A 17,685-nucleotide genomic window follows, 5' to 3' on the forward strand; every position below is an offset into this window, starting at 1 on the left:
TTTTATTTAGAAGTTTTATTAAGTTCCGAAAAAACATAACTGTTGCAAATTACTTATTTTATTTTTTTATTCACAATATCCAAAACATATTGAACTCTTAAACCAACAATACTGAACTAGTCTTCAAATGTGAAAAGTTAATTTAAATAATTCATTGTAAATTCTCATTAAGGAAAAGAACTTGATATAATTTATTGGTTAATACTTTTTGATGTTTCTAATTTTTTCATATCTTATTTTGATTAAGACAGACTGACTGTTCATATACTTTTTTCTGTTTTATATACTTTAATAAATGTAAATAATGAGAATTCTTTTACTATTTATTACATAAAACCTTACAGAAAGTGGTATGCTAAAATTTTTACTTTGTGCTTGTAACTTAGCAATGTTAATCCTTTAAATAAATAAACAATAATTGTTATAGGTTTTACAGATTTTAATTAATTTTTTTTTCTAGTTTCAGAGCATCTCACTTTTTACGAGAATTTGAACTTGAGACTTCTGTTGCAACATGTATGGATGATTGTAATATTACTACAAAGGTGTGTTACTAATTTTTATTTCTTCAATTTCATCAATTATAAAATATTTACAATGATTAAATAATGCTATTTGTTTGATGTTGCTTCCATAATATGGTCGCTAACTTCTTAAACATGACTTAGGAGCAAAATTACACTATATAGCAGAGTTCGAACGCACTGGATTAGGAAAACCAAGAATTGTCATGGAAAACAATATTTGAAAGGAAATCAGCGGAAACGTAATTTTGTTCCAAAACCGGACATTGTCAGGGAATTTTGCACCCGGTTAAATTGCCAAATTTCACTGTTCCGTTTTCAACCATAATTTCGCTCAATAGAGGATTTAAAAAATAATAATTGGATGTTTTTTTGGGTCCAAGAGTAATTAAATGTAACCTCAAGATTCGATTGTTCTTAAGCGCTTTTAAAATGATGTCAATTGGATGTCCGAGTTAAGTAACTTGCAAATTCTGTCTTAAGAGTATTAACATGTTATGTTTGTTTTTAAAATCCACGTTTGTTTATCAATGTTCATCATCCTTCATTTATTGCGACAAATTAGTGTTTTATAATTTTACATAATAATATTAATTATTACATGATTGCAGCTCAGCCCAAATCTCTTCCATTCAATTCCACCCTCTTTCTATTCACAATTTTCTTCCTCCCTTAGACACTTCTAAGAGTTACACCCTCTTCCTTATGCGCAATCTTTCACATTCAATTCTCCTATCTCCCACCCCATTGTAAAATTTCTCCCTCTCTTGCCAACTAGTGTATATACCATTCTATGTGACCTTGACCAACATGCAACAGGGAGAAAAAAGATTCCCCTCTCTTCCCACTGCACTTTAGTTAGCAATCTTCTATTCAATTACTGTGATTGGTTAATCCTTGTACTTTTTCTCCATCTCTTTGCTCATTTACAGTATAACCTCATAAAATAAGAACTCATCAATGAATAATGAATTTAAAAGTCTTCATAAAATGAAGACTTTTAGATTGTGCTGTAGGGTGTATTGCCGTATTGGTACTGATTGAAAGTCAGTATTTGTGTGAAACTAACTACAGTGGCGCTTTCTCGAGTCAACATGTTTTCTCGGTATTTTACGGTGCTTTCAGCGCAACAAAATATAAATGACTCAATTAAGTTTCCTTGTAGCAGGAAAAATTTATATTTCTCATTAAGATGTTGCTTTTTAGATTTCATTGAAGCTTTATTTTATTTTGTTATAGTTTTGTGTATTTATTTAGTTTTTTTTTTTTTTTTTTAAACTTCCTCAGAAGAGTGGATATTCTGAACCAATGAATGCTATTGCTGTTTCTGATGAGAATGGTACAATTACAGCTAAGATTCTACATACTCTTCACGGTTTACATCCTAGTTCTTTGGAAAAGTTTCCTCGTCGCAAAAGTCATGCAGTGAGTCTACTATAAAATACTTATATAAGATATTTTGTTTGTTAAGTTGCTTTTATCTGTGCCATTTTAAATCACCTTTTGTATTACTTTATTTATTTTGTATTGGAATATGGCAGATTGTTTTGCAATTTTATATGCATTTTATTACAAATTTAAGAAGCTCTCCTGAAAATTAGTCTGGAAAATCAAAAGTGAAATCAACCATCACATTGTAAAAAAAAAATAATTTAAAAATAGAACTCCAACTATGAAGTGACTAGAATTTTGGCCTTCACAATTTTAAACAAATGAGACATAACTGGTCCTTAAAAATTCAAATCAGTGAAAAATTGAATTTGTAATTAGTTATGAAAATCAAAGGAGTTTGGTAAAATCAGTTTCTATAACCACCATCAGTTCGGTTAGAAAATAAATTCTACTTCCTCTATGCAACGTATAGAAAATTATTGGTGAGTAAAATAAAATTTATGAAGTAAATATTTTTAAACATTGTAAGTATTTTTGTTGTGAACTCACTGATTAACATTGATGATGTCTATTTTAATAATCTGAGACTGTTTATAAAACTGAGAAAAACATTTTGATTTGTTATACAAAATGTATGCAGGTTGATACATTTTTGTTGTGTCATGGTATATTTAAAAAATGTTTTGTCAGCTCTCCTGTCTTAATTCAGTATCACACAGCATAACATGTTTGGCGCTGAAAACTCTTTTACAAATCAGGACAAATTAAGAAATGCTGATGACTGTTGAAATGAATGACAAAATTTTGCTACTAACAGATATTGTATCAGTTGTGTTACATGACCCTTCAAAATTTTTTGACGTTTTGCCTGAATAATCCATCAACAATAAATATCATCAGGAAATACAGGTAAAAGTTTAAAAATCAAATTTTGACCATCGCCGTTTATTTTGCTGATCTCTTGCATGTTTATAGATCTATGGGGAAAAATTACATAATTCTATTCGCATGGGATGTTAAAAGAGCTTTACATCTAGAACTTTTTGTCAACTGGCAAATTTATTTTCTCAATGCGAAAGTTCATTGGGTACCGAGGAATCCCTCAAACTATGTACTCTTATAATTCAACGAACTTCCTTGCAACTGGTAAGGATCTCTTTATACTTTGGAATGGTCTGTGGGGTTGATTTGGTATCTTTGTTAGAGTCCCCCACTTAAACTCTAAAAAGAAATATAACTCTAGGAAAGCGTTCCACATAAAAATGTTTCCGAGAACGTGTTATAGGTTTCTTCATAAATAACACTAAGTTTAAATAAATAACTATCTTTATTAACATTTAGGAAACTTGTAAATTTAACTAAAACATTTTAACATCTATAAAACTTAACCACTTTAACATTGAGGCAGCATAGAAATAAACTGCGAAAAGGTAACCGGCGAGAACATGCCGGATTGCTAGCTAGAACCGACGGGGAGAGAGAGAGCAATCTGTGAGGATGCGGCCAAGTTATATCCAAAACATACTGTGCGCATTTTGCTGATTTCGCCCTTCACGCATATCTCCATTCAGGTATGAGGTTTACGTCAATTATCGGCTGCGAGCGACGTAGTCCAACGTCAGAGATTCGTAATTCGGACTTTGCATTTCAGACCGCAACGCCACAGGTACTCCCCCTCCAGTCTGAAAGACGAGAAAAAAAACAATTACAACAATGTAACAGTAACCATGTATGCAGTTATAACCATAAAATTGTGCATGCAACCATAACACAATATGCAAGCATTAAGGTAATAAAAAATGGACAGTGCGTTTTGAACGGAGTTCTCTGGCATTGTCAACTCCACTAAAAATGTAAGCTGGTTTTAGGCGGTTAATACCTATGTTGACCTCTTTATCTTTGATTTTGAGCTTATAAAATTTTTCATTACGCTGTAACACTTCATAAGGTCCATCGTATGGTTGCTGTAAGGGCTTGCGCACGCAGTCTTGTCTAACAAAAACATGACTTGTCGATAATAAATCCTTATGCACAAAAATGTCTTTGTGACAGTGGCGAGATGTTGGAGCAGGACGCAATCTGTTCATATATTCCCGTAAAACCTTTAGGAAATCATGATACTGTAGTAAATCAGTTGTATGGCATCTAAAAAATTCTCCAGGCAGTCTTAAAGAACAGCCGTAGACTAACTCTGCTACTGAAACGCCGATATCAGGCTTCAAACTGGAACGAATGCCCAAAAGAATTACTGGTAGAACTTCACTCCAGCGGTCAGTAGAGTGACATTTGATAGCGTTCTTGAGTTGCCGGTGAAATCGCTCTACGATTCCGTTTGATGCGGGATTATATGCTGTGGTGCGTCTCTTTTCGCACCCAAGAAATCGAGCCAATTCTTGGAACTGATTGCCTTCGAACTGTGTGCCTTGATCGGACACTATTACATCTGGTACTCCGAAGCGAGCTATCCACCCAGAAAAGAAATTCTCAGACACTGTATTTGCTGTCTGGTCTGGCATTGGAAATGCTTCTGGCCATCGACTATATCTGTCAACACATGTCAGACAATACCTGTATCCTTTAGATGGAGGTAATGGACCTACTATATCTATGTGGACATGACTGAAACGACATCGTGGAAGAGGATAAATACCAGGTTCAGACTTTGTGTGTCGTTGAACCTTAGACTTCTGACACTGCAAGCAGGATTTTGTCCACTCCGAGACGTCTTTTTTTAAGGAATGCCAGACAAATCTTTGTCGGATCAAGTCAACAGTTGACTGCACTCCTGGATGAGATAAGTTATGAAGGTTGTCGAAAACTACTTTTCGAAATGCTTGAGGTACGTAAGGGCGTACCTTGCCAGTGGACGTGTCACACCATAGTTCTAAACCATCTGGCGTGAATACGAAAGGTTTGAGTTTCAAAACCTCTGATCGTCTAGCCCAGTGGTCGGCAAACTTTTTAGCCAAAGAGCCAAATATGAACATTACAATAATTTTTAAAACAAATTGGGAGCCAAATCTGCTTGTTTAGTAAACTTTTATTACACTAAATAAGTAGTACACTAAATAAAACTAAATTTCATACTTAATAAATATTTATTAATACGAACAATGTGCTTGCATCTCCTTGGAAAGTTTGAGTAAGTCAGGTTTGTATGCTGTTGTTTTTAATTTTAGGCATGATTCCAAGTTCTCATCAATAAGAGGACTTCTCAGTTTACTCTTGATAATGTTCATGCTTGAAAAAGATTGTTCGCATATATATGTAGAACCGAAAAGGGAAAGAACAGCAAACGCGAGCTTTTTCAGCTGATCGTAAGAGTCAGGAATACTATTCCAAGCGTTGAATATGATCATGTCTTCCTTCTCCAGGTCATTCAAAGTAGACCACTTGTGTTGTGATGCCAATTAGTACCCAGACTCCTTTAGAAAAAGTATGCGCGCATGCTTGTGGTACCTTTGTATCACACCGGAGTACCCCAAAAACATACGAACAATTTCAGCCTGTAGCTTGTACGTGGTTTGTGTTTACGTTTACGAAAACTAATAAACTTTAACTCGATGTTCGTTACGTATTTTTATTACAATATAAAATTTTAATTACCTATCTACCTTATTTATTACCTTTTAATTTAAACAAAAAATTATACATGTTCTCGATTTATAGAAGAATTTTAATTTATCAAAATAAGATGTAATTTTTTTCTTAACAAGTTTTTTTTTAAATGAAAATATTATTGCGCCTTCCGTGGACATTTGTGCCAGAGCCGCACTTAAGAAGCCAAAGAGCCACATGCGGCTCCGGAGCCGCACTTTGCCGACCACTGGTCTAGCCTCATGCAACTCATCCCCAGAAGACTGTGCACGTGCCATTTCCTCATAATTAATATTATCAGATATATGAATTTCAGAAACTCTGGAAAGTGTGTCTGCCACTAAATTTTCGTTTCCCGAAATGAAACGTATATCTGTAGTAAATTGAGAAATGTATTCGAGGTGTCTTACTTGTCGAGGCGAGTTATTACCATTATTTTTACAAAACGCGTACGTCAATGGCTTGTGATCAGTATAAACGCAAAATTTTCGTCCTTCTAACATATGTTTAAAATGCCTTACAGAGCTATAAATTGCAAGTAACTCACGATCATATGTACTATAGTTACGTTCAGTAGTTGTAAGTTTGCGTGAAAAAAACGCTAATGGTTGTACAATATCGTTATCAATCTGTTGCAAAACTGCTCCAATGCCAATATCTGAAGCGTCTACCATTAATGTAATGTCCGCATTCACTATCGGATGCGCTAATGTTACCGCATTCGCAACGGATTCTTTACAAGCGTCGAAAGCTTTAATGTTTGCCTCTGACCAAGTGATCGGAGTTTTATCCCTTTTCTTCTTAGTTTTACAAAGATCATGTAGGGGGGCCTGAATAGTAGCAGCGTTTTTTAAAAATCTATGATAGAAATTTAATATAGCTAAGAAACGGCGCAATTCCTCAACAGTCTTTGGCAAGGGAAAATTTTGAATAACAGTTACTTTATCAGGTAGAGGTGAAATACCTTGAGTATTAACAAGAAATCCCAAGAATTGTAACTCCTTTTGGCCGAACACGCATTTTTCGACGTTTAAAATAATACCGAACGAGTTCAACCGCTCGAAAATTTGTTCCAATTGCATCATATGCTCACTTTCAGTTGCGGAAGCGACTAACACGTCATCTAAATATGCGTAACAAAAATCTAATCCGCGTAGAATTTGATCAATAAACCTTTGAAAAGTTTGCGCTGCGTTTGATAATCCAAAACACATGCAATTGTATTCGTAAAGACCAAAAGGTGTTATTACCGCACTTTTAGATTTCGAATCCGCGTCTAATGGAATCTGGTGGTAAGCTTTTACCAGGTCAATTTTTGAGAATATAGTTTTACCAGCTAAGCCAGATGAAAAATCCTGAATATGCGGTATGGGATAACGATCCTCTAAAGTGACCGAATTTAACTTTCGATAGTCACCGCATACCCGCCATTCATCATTCTTTTTTTTAACTAAATGAATGGGACTAGACCATGGGCTATTTGAAGGAGAAACTATACCCTGTTCTATAAGAATATCAAACTCTTTTTTAGCTGCTTTAAGTTTGTCTGGGGCTAAACGACGAGCCTTTGCACAAACCGGTGGACCTCTTGTAATGATAGAATGAGTAACATTGTGCTTTTTAGGACTCTTTAGAAAAGATTGATTTGTAATACCGGGAAATTTTGACAAAAGTCTATGATACTCAGTATTTCCGCAAATCGTAGTTAAACCTAACGATTTTCCGCGAACCCGTGTACCCTTAGCTGAAAATCTCGAAGTACTATCAATCAATTTGCGATTTTTTATGTCAACCAATAAACCAAAAAATTCTAAAAAATCTGCACCCAAGATAGGTCGCACTACGTCAGCAATAACAAAATTCCATTTGAATTGCCTTTTTAAACCAAAATCTAACGTTAATCTACGAAAACCGTATGTGTTTATTTTTGTTCCGTTCGCAGCGTAGATTGCTATCTCCGTAGTCGGTTGCTTATGAATGTGTGGGTCGCGTGGAAAAACTGAAATTGACGCGCCAGTATCAACTAGAAAATTAAAACCTAATTTTCGGTCAAATATGTGGAGGCGACTGAACTTTAACCCACTATCTGTCGTCACCGAAACAGCAGCGGAATTCAGTTTTCCGAGTATGAACATTTACCGACACATTTTTTAGCATTTTTACCAAATTTAAAATGGTACCAACAATACTGTTTTTCCGAAGTTTTATTGACATTATTCGAATTCGAACGAGGCCTTGAACCAGACCGTTGACGAAATTTACTTCCATTGTAACTTTTTTGTCGAAAAGTCAATTTTTCTACTTTCTCGGAAAGTTCAGAAATTTGAGATTGTAACTCTTTTAAATCCACGGAAGAAATATTATGTTCTGTACTTGAAGTACCGAAACAAGAAACTTCGTTTATTTTATCCGCGATTTGAGCCAAATCATCAAGTTTGTCTTTACTAATTGATAATATTAGCTGAATATTAATAGGGAGTCGCTGAATAAACAATGTTTTTAAAACATCGTCAGATATTTGACTACCAGCTAACGATCTCATTTCATGTAATAGTTGTGTTGGTTTTTTATCACCTAAATACAATTCCTGTAACAAAGTCCTCAATCGCGAACTTTCGGATTGTGTAAAACGTTTTATAATACGTTCCTTAAGAACCGTGTATGGATTATCTGTAGGTGGAACCTCAACGATATCTTTAACGTAGGAAAGAACTTCCATATCTAACGCTGCAACGACGCAGTGGAATTTTGTTAATTCTTTTTCAATTCCCGACATCACAAAATTTGATTCTACTTGAAGAAACCATAAATCTATTTCGGTTTTCCAAACGGGTGGAGCTCGAAATGCAACTCTGGCTATTTCGTTTTCAGCCATTATACTATCAAGTTAACAATTTAAATGCCTTTGAAAATGTATTAAAAACTAGTACATTATTCAAGAAAAAATATGAATAGTTTACGAAAGCATTAATTCAATTTTACATTGTACTTTATGAATTCAAAATCAAAATGTTTACAAGTCCATGAGAATTCAATTAAATTCAATACGTTAAAATTTAAATTTCACTAGTGTAGGGGAGAAGGGGGTACAGTGGGTCAATTTTAAGATATTTAAATATAATTCTAAAAATATTCTTAGAAAAGATTATCAAACTTATGCATTATGTTTTCTAATCTATTAGCTACCCTAATTAAATTTATTACAATTTAGCAAAATGTTTTTTTACAAAAAAAAGACATTTTTCTAGAGTACTACTTGTTGACCCACTGTGCCCCATAAAGGGGTACAGTGGGTCAACAAATGGGGTACACTGGGTCAACTAACGAAAAATACAATAAATAATTTTATTTCATTCAATATTGAGTTTTTAAACTTATTTTATTGCCTGACAATATTTAGTATTAAGTTAAACAGTAAAGTTGATCAAAGCTTATAAATGAAAAGTATATTTTCTTGCTCTAATATACACATTCACTACATTGCATAAAAAATTAAAGAAAAAGGTTTTAATTAGACATTACTTTATTTTAAGTTCTATTTAGTTCACAAAACTTTTGGTTGTATAGTCATTTTTAAGACATTAAATCAAAAACTTAATTTACAATAACTAATGAACATTATATGACAGGAAATCTACTGCAAAAGTCAGTTTTGTCATTGTTCTCTTAGTTCCTTGAAATACATTTGGTTTGGGCAACTTTCTCACTATATCTTTACTGTCTGCTGTATAAATGTCTGCCTCATCAAAGATAAAGGCATAACCTGGCTGAATTCTTTTCATGTAGTGAACTTCAAATTCATGTTCTTTCTTGCCTACAACTTCAGCAACATAGTGTTTAAAACTGTACTTTTTTTTGCCATGAACTGTTACTAACACGAAATCTCCAATGTCAATATTAAAATCCTCTACTTCTTCAAGTTCCAAATCCTCAAAGTCAGATTCGTTTGAAGATTCTTTCCATTCTTCCTCCTCTTCAGTTGAGCTGTATTGTAATTGCTTGTAAATTTTTGTTTGCTTATTTCTCCCTCGCTTTTTATCATTAAGTCTTTTTCTCTTTTTTAATTTTTCAATTGTTGCATTTTCGATTCTGTTTTTCACTGGTGTATCTGGGAGAACTTCTGATTTTGTAGGTTGTCGCTTTGTCAATTTTTTCTTTTTTGGATCAGCCTTAGGAAAAGGCTTTACCATCTCTGGTGTCATTTCTTGTCCTGCAAAATTTTCTTGAACTGAAGATTCTGTGGAAGACTTATTCCCTTTTTCCTGTAACACACTTTGTGCTGGAATGTTTTCCAATGAATGTTCTACATCCAACAAATTATCAAATGCCCTCGATGGACCTGGAATTGCAAGATTTTCCAGAGAGGCCTCTACATTAGGCTGGACTAATGTAGCTAGAGAAGTACCTTCTTGAAAAATACGAGGTTGATCTTCAACTGTGACATTTTCCATTGGAACATCTGTAACATTAGAGGCAGTAAAATCTTCATCTTTGTAGATATTTTTATCAAAAGGAAAAATTCCTGTCGATGAAAAACCAGACAGGATATTACTTGTAGAGAATGCAAGGGGATATGACTTCCCAACAAGACCTGCAATTTCATGGATAGTAATGCGATTTCCGGGATTATTTAACAACCAGGCTCGACAAGCATCATTATAATATTTTTTAAATGGGCCGAAAACTGTTTTGTCAAGCGGTTGTAGCTTGTGGCTACAGTGGGGAGGCAGGGTCAACAAAATTACACCATTGTCTTTTGCCAAATCTATGACTTCAATACTTACATGGCTGTAGTGGTTGTCCATGATTATAAGTGTTTTATTTTGTTGAGACGACTTCGAAAATTTAATAAAATGTTTCATGACTAATATAAATATAGCTGAGTTCATCCAGCCAGATACTGTTGCAGCTCCATCAGATCTTAAGGGTGCACCATGCAACATAGCATTGCGGAAGTTCACTCTTGGAAATATGAAGAAGGGTGGTAGTGAGTTTCCTAATGCATTAATGACGCAACATAAAGTGACCAACTCTCCTCTTTCTGCACTGGTCACTTGCCCTACTTGCTTTCTACCCTTTTTTGCAAGTACTTTGCCAGGAGTTTGAACAGAAGTGACCCCTGTTTCGTCCAAATTGAATATGTTTTCAGGTCCGAGCTTGTATTTTTCCAATAAGTGACACAATGTGCCATAGAACTGCATAACAACAGGTTTATTAAAGCCCATTGACCTGGCCAAAGATGTAGCTTCTGGTTTGCGCAAAGAAATACATTGGGAACGTTTTATAAACCCTTCCAGCCAGTCTCTGCCAGCACATTGATTTCTTTTCCAAGATTCTGGAATGTCTTTCTTTAAGCTGGTAGCATATTGAAAGGCAAGAATTTTTGCTTCCTCAGGTGGAAGACCATGATGTAATTTACTAGCCTGGATGAAATAGTTAGCAAGCATTTGTTCTTCTTTTGTAGAAAAAATTTTGCTCACATCATAATTAGGTTTAAATATTATGTCCTTTGCATTTGAATCCTTGTCCCAGTTAACATCTTTACTTTTCAGCACATACCGTTGTAAAGTTGTATTGGAGACATTGTATTCTCGAGCAGCTTCACGTATGGGCATCTTGTCTTTTAGAACAGCTTTTACTGCTTCACGCATTGTTTCGGAGTTTACCATGCCAATGTTGGTTTTCCGTTCTCTGTTTCTTACCATTGTGATCTGGAAACAGGGTAAATAACAATTCCCTGGTTTATTTCTTACTTAAGTGTAAATATTTATACTAATTTAGTTGACTATACTTAAAATAGCTAATAGGTTTTTGCATTTCCACAGACTAGCATCAACAAAATGAATTTTAATAGTTATTTTAATAAATGTATCACCAATGTATATATAAACTCTTTTATTTAATAAACTGGTAGACAAATTAAATTAAGGTAATTTAAACATTAAAGTGTAAAAGATTAAAAGAAGGACAATGAATATATAAATGGGGGTACAGTGGGTCACCGACCCACTGTACCCCATTTCAAGTGACCCAGTGTGCCCCACATGTACCATTTTAGTATATTTCACCTCAAACTCTTGCTCTTTAAAATATTCATTTAAATAAAATATCATACAAAATGAGATCAGTTAGACTATATAAACATACCACATAACTCATATTTAATTGACAAATTTAAAGTGTAATAACAAAAAGTCTTACTTACTTCAAATTTCCTGCAGAGGATCAGAAAATAAAATGGCTCTTTCTTCCCTCCACAATCAAATTGAGCTGCTTACCTTTTTCCACAGAGTAGAGTTGTTTCGTGTCTACTTTACAAAATTTTTTCATCTGAAAATAAATTACTGAAGCAAAAATATCTTCACTGACCCACTGTACCCCCTTCTCCCCTATAGAAACATTAAAACCTATAAAAATGGCACATGCACAGCTCTGAAAAAGAGAAACATTAACCAAGAAGTAACTACTCACTGCGTACCAGGTAGGCCAGCCACGTTCAAGAAAAATAGTAATCCATAATTACATACATTCTTTGATTCAGAAGGGTGTCACAACTTCAAAGTCCGGGTCACCACTTGTGGGGTTGATTTGGTATCTTTGTTAGAGTCCCCCACTTAAACTCTAAAAAGAAATATAACTCTAGGAAAGCGTTCCACATAAAAATGTTTCCGAGAACGTGTTATAGGTTTCTTCATAAATAACACTAAGTTTAAATAAATAACTATCTTTATTAACATTTAGGAAACTTGTAAATTTAACTAAAACATTTTAACATCTATAAAACTTAACCACTTTAACATTGAGGCAGCATAGAAATAAACTGCGAAAAGGTAACCGGCGAGAACATGCCGGATTGCTAGCTAGAACCGACGGGGAGAGAGAGAGCAATCTGTGAGGATGCGGCCAAGTTATATCCAAAACATACTGTGCGCATTTTGCTGATTTCGCCCTTCACGCATATCTCCATTCAGGTATGAGGTTTACGTCAATTATCGGCTGCGAGCGACGTAGTCCAACGTCAGAGATTCGTAATTCGGACTTTGCATTTCAGACCGCAACGCCACAGGTCTAACATTAGTTCCATCATTTTTATGCAGATCATCCTATAAATTTGTAGTTTATAGTACCTCGAGCGGCTTGTTGGGAGAAAATGGATGGAACTGTAAAAAGAAGTTTGTGCAAAACCAAAGAGCAATCACATTAAGGAAGAAAATTTTATCAAATTTCCAGTAGAAATTGAAGTAGAAATGGGGAAATTGATTCCAGTAGAAAAGGGGTGACAAGTACTGCTATCTAAAGTTTGGAAGTATCTACAAGCTCTACTAGATTCGTTTTGGGGTAGATGGTCAAATGATATTTGTTATATTTGAAAAGCTATCATGAAGTTAAAAATACAAGAAAGCTATTTAAGATGTTGTGCTTCTCCAGGAAAAGCTTCATCCTTGCCAAATGTGAAAGAAAACTCTTGTTCTCAAACTTATACCTGAGCACGCCGGAGTAGTAAGAACTGTCCATTTGGTGTGTGGGGACATGATCTTGTCACGTCCTCTACATCTGTCATTTCCTTGGAGAAAAACCTGGGTGGGAAGGATGTTGAGAAATAAGAATGATGTGTCTGTGGCTTATATGTGTATCTCTTTCCCCACAGTATCGTTTAAACACTCACAAATTAACATTGACGATGTTTATTTGTGGACTGCGAAACAAATAGTTACTTTTGAACTGAGAAATATGCATTGATTTCATATACAAAATTTACACAGGTTGTAGTACATTTCCATTGTATCATTCTTTATGACATGTTTAATAAATGTGTTGTGTTGTCAATTCATCTTAACTTAGCATCACACAGTATGCATAAAAATTTTTTGAGCTTATGCGAAAGTTTTTCAAATGCTTACAATTTTAAAATTTGAAAATAGATTCTTTTCAGGGGAAAAAATAAAACAAAAAATATTCAAAAAACTTAATCGCTGAATAAGAAAGTAAATCACATTCATTTAAATATTCAAAGGTTAATATTTTGAAAGTAGAATAATTTTTTTCTATCTGAAAAGGACCGTGAGAAAAAAGAAGGCAAGTAATGAGTGGCTATAGAATTTCAAAGCAAGACATTCATAAAATAGTCTATTTATACAAATTGTTGACATTAAAATAATTATTTCTAAAAAAATTTTTTTTTCTAATTACTTTTTTGTAAATTTGATTTTTTTTAATTTCATTATTATCTGATCCTTAAGTGTTTTTTTTATACTAATGTACATTTAAATTTATGTGTTTATAGCAGAAAATCTATCACACTATCAAAAATGTATTGTAAATAATAAATATTTATGTAAATAAATATTTTTCAATTATTATTGTGTATTTTCTACCAGATTTGTTATATTACATTAACTTTTCTTCAGCTTTATATTTTTGAGTATTTTTAAATATATGTTTTCAATATGGGTTTCATGCAATATCAAATTGCTGTAAATAAGCTCATTGCGGGAAGTAGATATCGACCATGTCAACCTTCATCTATGAAAAGTTACCCCACCATAGAATCGAGTTGACATGTTTTATATGCTAGTGAATTGGAATTATGTTTTTGTAGTGGTAAATACACTACACTCATAAATGGCTTTGATTTTAAGATGTAATTGAAAAATTTTGTTTAATTAATTTTTATTTCTTATTAGGGGAAAGCTGTCATTCCACCATTAAAAGAAGTGGATAAAACTGCAGAACCTTTTATTAATTATCAAGATTTGGCTGTAAATACTGTAAGTTTTTTTAAAAAAATTGTTATTTTTTAGCATCATAAGGAAACATTTGTTTATCAGTATCAGTAACTTATATCAGATTTTGAAACACAAAAGTTTTTATAATAATAAATAAAATTCAAAATAAAGTATCTATTATAAAAAAAAAATATTTTTTCTTTGTAATTTTAATTTCTTTATTATTTCTTATAGGAATTATTTTCATTTGTAATAAAATGTGTTAGTGTGTTAAACATTTTTCAAAATAACAAATCCAATGAAGGTGAATTTCAGGTCAAATTCTTATTTACTATATTTAGAAAATGAATTCAAATCTTATATTATGATTGAAGTTGTTTCAAAAATTTGGATTAATCTCTTTCTATGTTTTATGTAAAATATATTCATTTTTGACGATTTAATAATTGCTGGATGTTTTGAAATGATGAACTGAAGAAATGTTTAGAAATTAAATTTTTCAAATAAGGTCTTAAAAATTACTAAACTATTTCTTTAATTAAGTTTTGATCAAACTGAATTGATCCTAAATACAATTTTTAAAAGAATTTCTTTCATATAGGCTATTGGCAAGAAAAACTAATTAAAATGTCATCTGACTTAAGATGAAATGACTAAATATATGTTAAGAAAACTATTTTTCAAATTTAATTTATGGTTCTTTTATTATAGTTTTTTTAAATTTTAATCTTTGTTATAATTTCATTTATAGTAAATTGTCAAGCATGTTTCTGAAATGAAAATTTTCTGTACAGTTCAGCTTTTCCTTTTATTTTCTCATATAACTGTTCTGTTTTTTACTCATAAAGTTTGCGATACACTGTGAAAAGATTTTTATGGAAATACTTTGCACAATCAGGAGAAATAATTAAATATATGTTTAAAACAAAATTTGCTAGTTAAAAGCTGAAATCTCGCACTTTTGGCTAAGAGAGAATCAGCTGTTGCTATCTATTCTAATAAAGAGTGAATCGTTTGAATATTTTTTTTTATTTGTGTCACTGAAATTCATTGAATATATCTCATAAAATTTTTTATTTATTTAAAAAGTAAAGGAGTTTTAAGATAGATGAAATGTTGTTATTTACACTAAATTTCGAAGTGCTAAAGAAATTATCTATCTCTCTTATCCTTCTATGCTAAAAAAAATAAGAATCGCTTAAATTTTTTCAAGATTATCTTTTTGTAATTATATATTAAATTACTGCAACTTAAAAAAAAGTTAAAATTAAAAAATTTAAAATAGCTTAAAACAAAACTAATTCACTAAAATAGCTTTTAACTATTTTTCTCTATAATTAGCTTTTTTCAAATTTTAATTCCAGACTTGCACTTATTTTATTTAATTGCTTTTTTTGTCATTTTATTATACAGTAATAAAAACTCCATAGAAAAATTAAATAGTATTTAATTTAGTGAGTAGTCACTACCTCATAAAGTAACTTAGGTTTCCGAAGCAATGTTATCACTTTATCCAAGTAAGATGTAGCATCTGTAATCAGAACAGCATGTTGTAGTTTTCCTATTTGAAATTGCAATATATCCCCCCCCCCCAGTGTTTATACTGATTTGATTTCAACACACACAGACAGATGGTAGCATCTGTTTGCAGAACCTCCCTTCTGCATTTGTTTCACTAGATGATGTCACAACAGCCCATTCTAGTTACCAGTAAACTTAAGTTTAAAGCTATGATTCGACTTCAAATCCTAACCTTAATTGATCAATGCAACTTAACTAAATCTAACTTAACCTAGTACTTTTTAAACTTTTGATGAAAGGTCATTTAATGACAAAATACCTTTTACCAAAAACTGAAACTGAAGGGATTATTGAATTAGGAAAATAGTACTGGATATTTGTAAAATTTCCATACATTCTTTCTTAAAAATGTAAAGCAGTAAAATTATATGATTTGGAGTTTTGAGTAAATAGCTGGAAACTCCACATTTCTTTTTTTTAAACTTTTTACAGTTTAAACTGTTGAAAACCAATCTGATGTTGAAAAAGAAAATTAAAATAATTTTGTGAAAACAAAAGTCTTAAAACAGACAAATGTGTATACTTAAATAAGTTTCAAAAATTTTTAAATTTTTATTTTCATAATTTTATTGGTGTAATTTTATCAGAAAAAAGAGAGAATTGTCATTGTCACATAAATTGTCATCTAAATTGTTTTAAAAAATAATTTCTCTTATTAATCCTGAAATAGTTTTTTTTTTTTAAATAAAATTCGGATTTTTTTTTCTACCATAAAATATCTGATTTAAAAGGTCGTTTGTGGGAAATGCAGGGTACTTCTTAATCACCACTCTTAGGATATATTTCCGATGTCCTTGTTAAAATTTAAGTGCAGGGAGAACACATTTCTTAATCCTGTAAGATTCTATTACAATTTTTTTGACTTATCCTTTATAATTTTAGATCTCCTGGAATCCAAATCATAGTTCACGCTTTTGGTTAGTTGCTGGTGGCTCTTCAGGTGTTGCTAGACTTTCTTGTCTGCATGATTTAAAAATTGATGATGCTATTTCATAGACCAGTGCATCATACTTGTGATAAAAGTACACTTCATAAATTGTTATTCATCATTCATTATGTGTATATTTTCACATCATGTACCTCCTTAACTGTTATGCAAAACTATATGCCAGATCATCATCAATTATCTTTAATCATATTTGTAATAGTTATATCACTTGGATCACTTTTAAAGATTTTTCTATCTGTATTTTCTTTGATATTAAGTAATCTGTTTATGAAAAAATATAAAGTTCATTTACGTTAGTAAAATACTTTGTAATTTTGCATAGTTAGAAGGAAATTAATAGCAAATTATTTTATAAATCTGTGAGAACTATAAGTTTTATTGTAATTAATTTGTTATTGTTCTTAAATTCTGGAATAACAGTTGAACAAATTTATTAACACAATATAGCTCTTAAAATATATCTTTGAATTATAAATTTTGTCCAATCTAAAAATTTATGTATAAAAAATATATTACATCATTTTTTTAAAGACCACAATTATAAATCTTAAATATGCATAAAAAAATTTTTAAGCATGTAAAATAATGCTTTTTAAAAGCATGTAATAATGTGCTTGTTTGTGCTTTTTTTAAGCATGTAATAATTCAACCTTAAGATCAAAATACAAACAGAAATCGATTTTTTCATCATGGCATAAAAGTTGTTACTAAATATTTCAAAGTTAAAGAGATTTCATGTTCAACTATTTCTTCTTCAATTATTATCAAATATATTTTGCAAAATATATTTAAAAAAAAATTATTTTATATATAAGAATGTATTTTTTTAGAAAATATTTTCAATCATGTATAGATATCCTAATAGTTGTTATGTTACTTTTTCTCTCTAATTTATCTTAATATCAATAATATCAAC

General features: G+C 31.8%; 1 protein-coding gene across 3 annotated transcripts in view; it reads left to right on the top strand.

Moving 5' to 3' along the window:
• LOC107452558 (uncharacterized) overlaps positions 1 to 17,262 on the top strand; it is a 57,682-nt gene extending 40,420 nt beyond the window's left edge. For 2 of the 3 annotated variants that reach the window (XM_016069050.5, XM_043046740.3), the window contains exons 13-16: positions 461 to 545; positions 1,812 to 1,949; positions 14,198 to 14,281; positions 16,703 to 17,262. In XM_016069050.5, the coding sequence (XP_015924536.3) occupies positions 461 to 545; positions 1,812 to 1,949; positions 14,198 to 14,281; positions 16,703 to 16,816 (421 nt within the window). In that variant the 3' untranslated portion in view covers positions 16,817 to 17,262. Of the gene's footprint in view, positions 1 to 460; positions 546 to 1,811; positions 3,090 to 12,579; positions 13,468 to 14,197; positions 14,282 to 16,702 lie in introns of those variants that run through there. The other variant, XR_015431362.1, reaches the window with a different exon arrangement.
• The last annotated feature ends 423 nt before the right edge of the window (positions 17,263 to 17,685 follow it).

Source organism: Parasteatoda tepidariorum, chromosome 2 (assembly GCF_982258835.1).
Source record: "Parasteatoda tepidariorum strain Cologne lab strain chromosome 2, Ptep-v5.0, whole genome shotgun sequence".
Taxonomy (NCBI): Eukaryota; Metazoa; Arthropoda; class Arachnida; order Araneae; family Theridiidae; genus Parasteatoda; species Parasteatoda tepidariorum.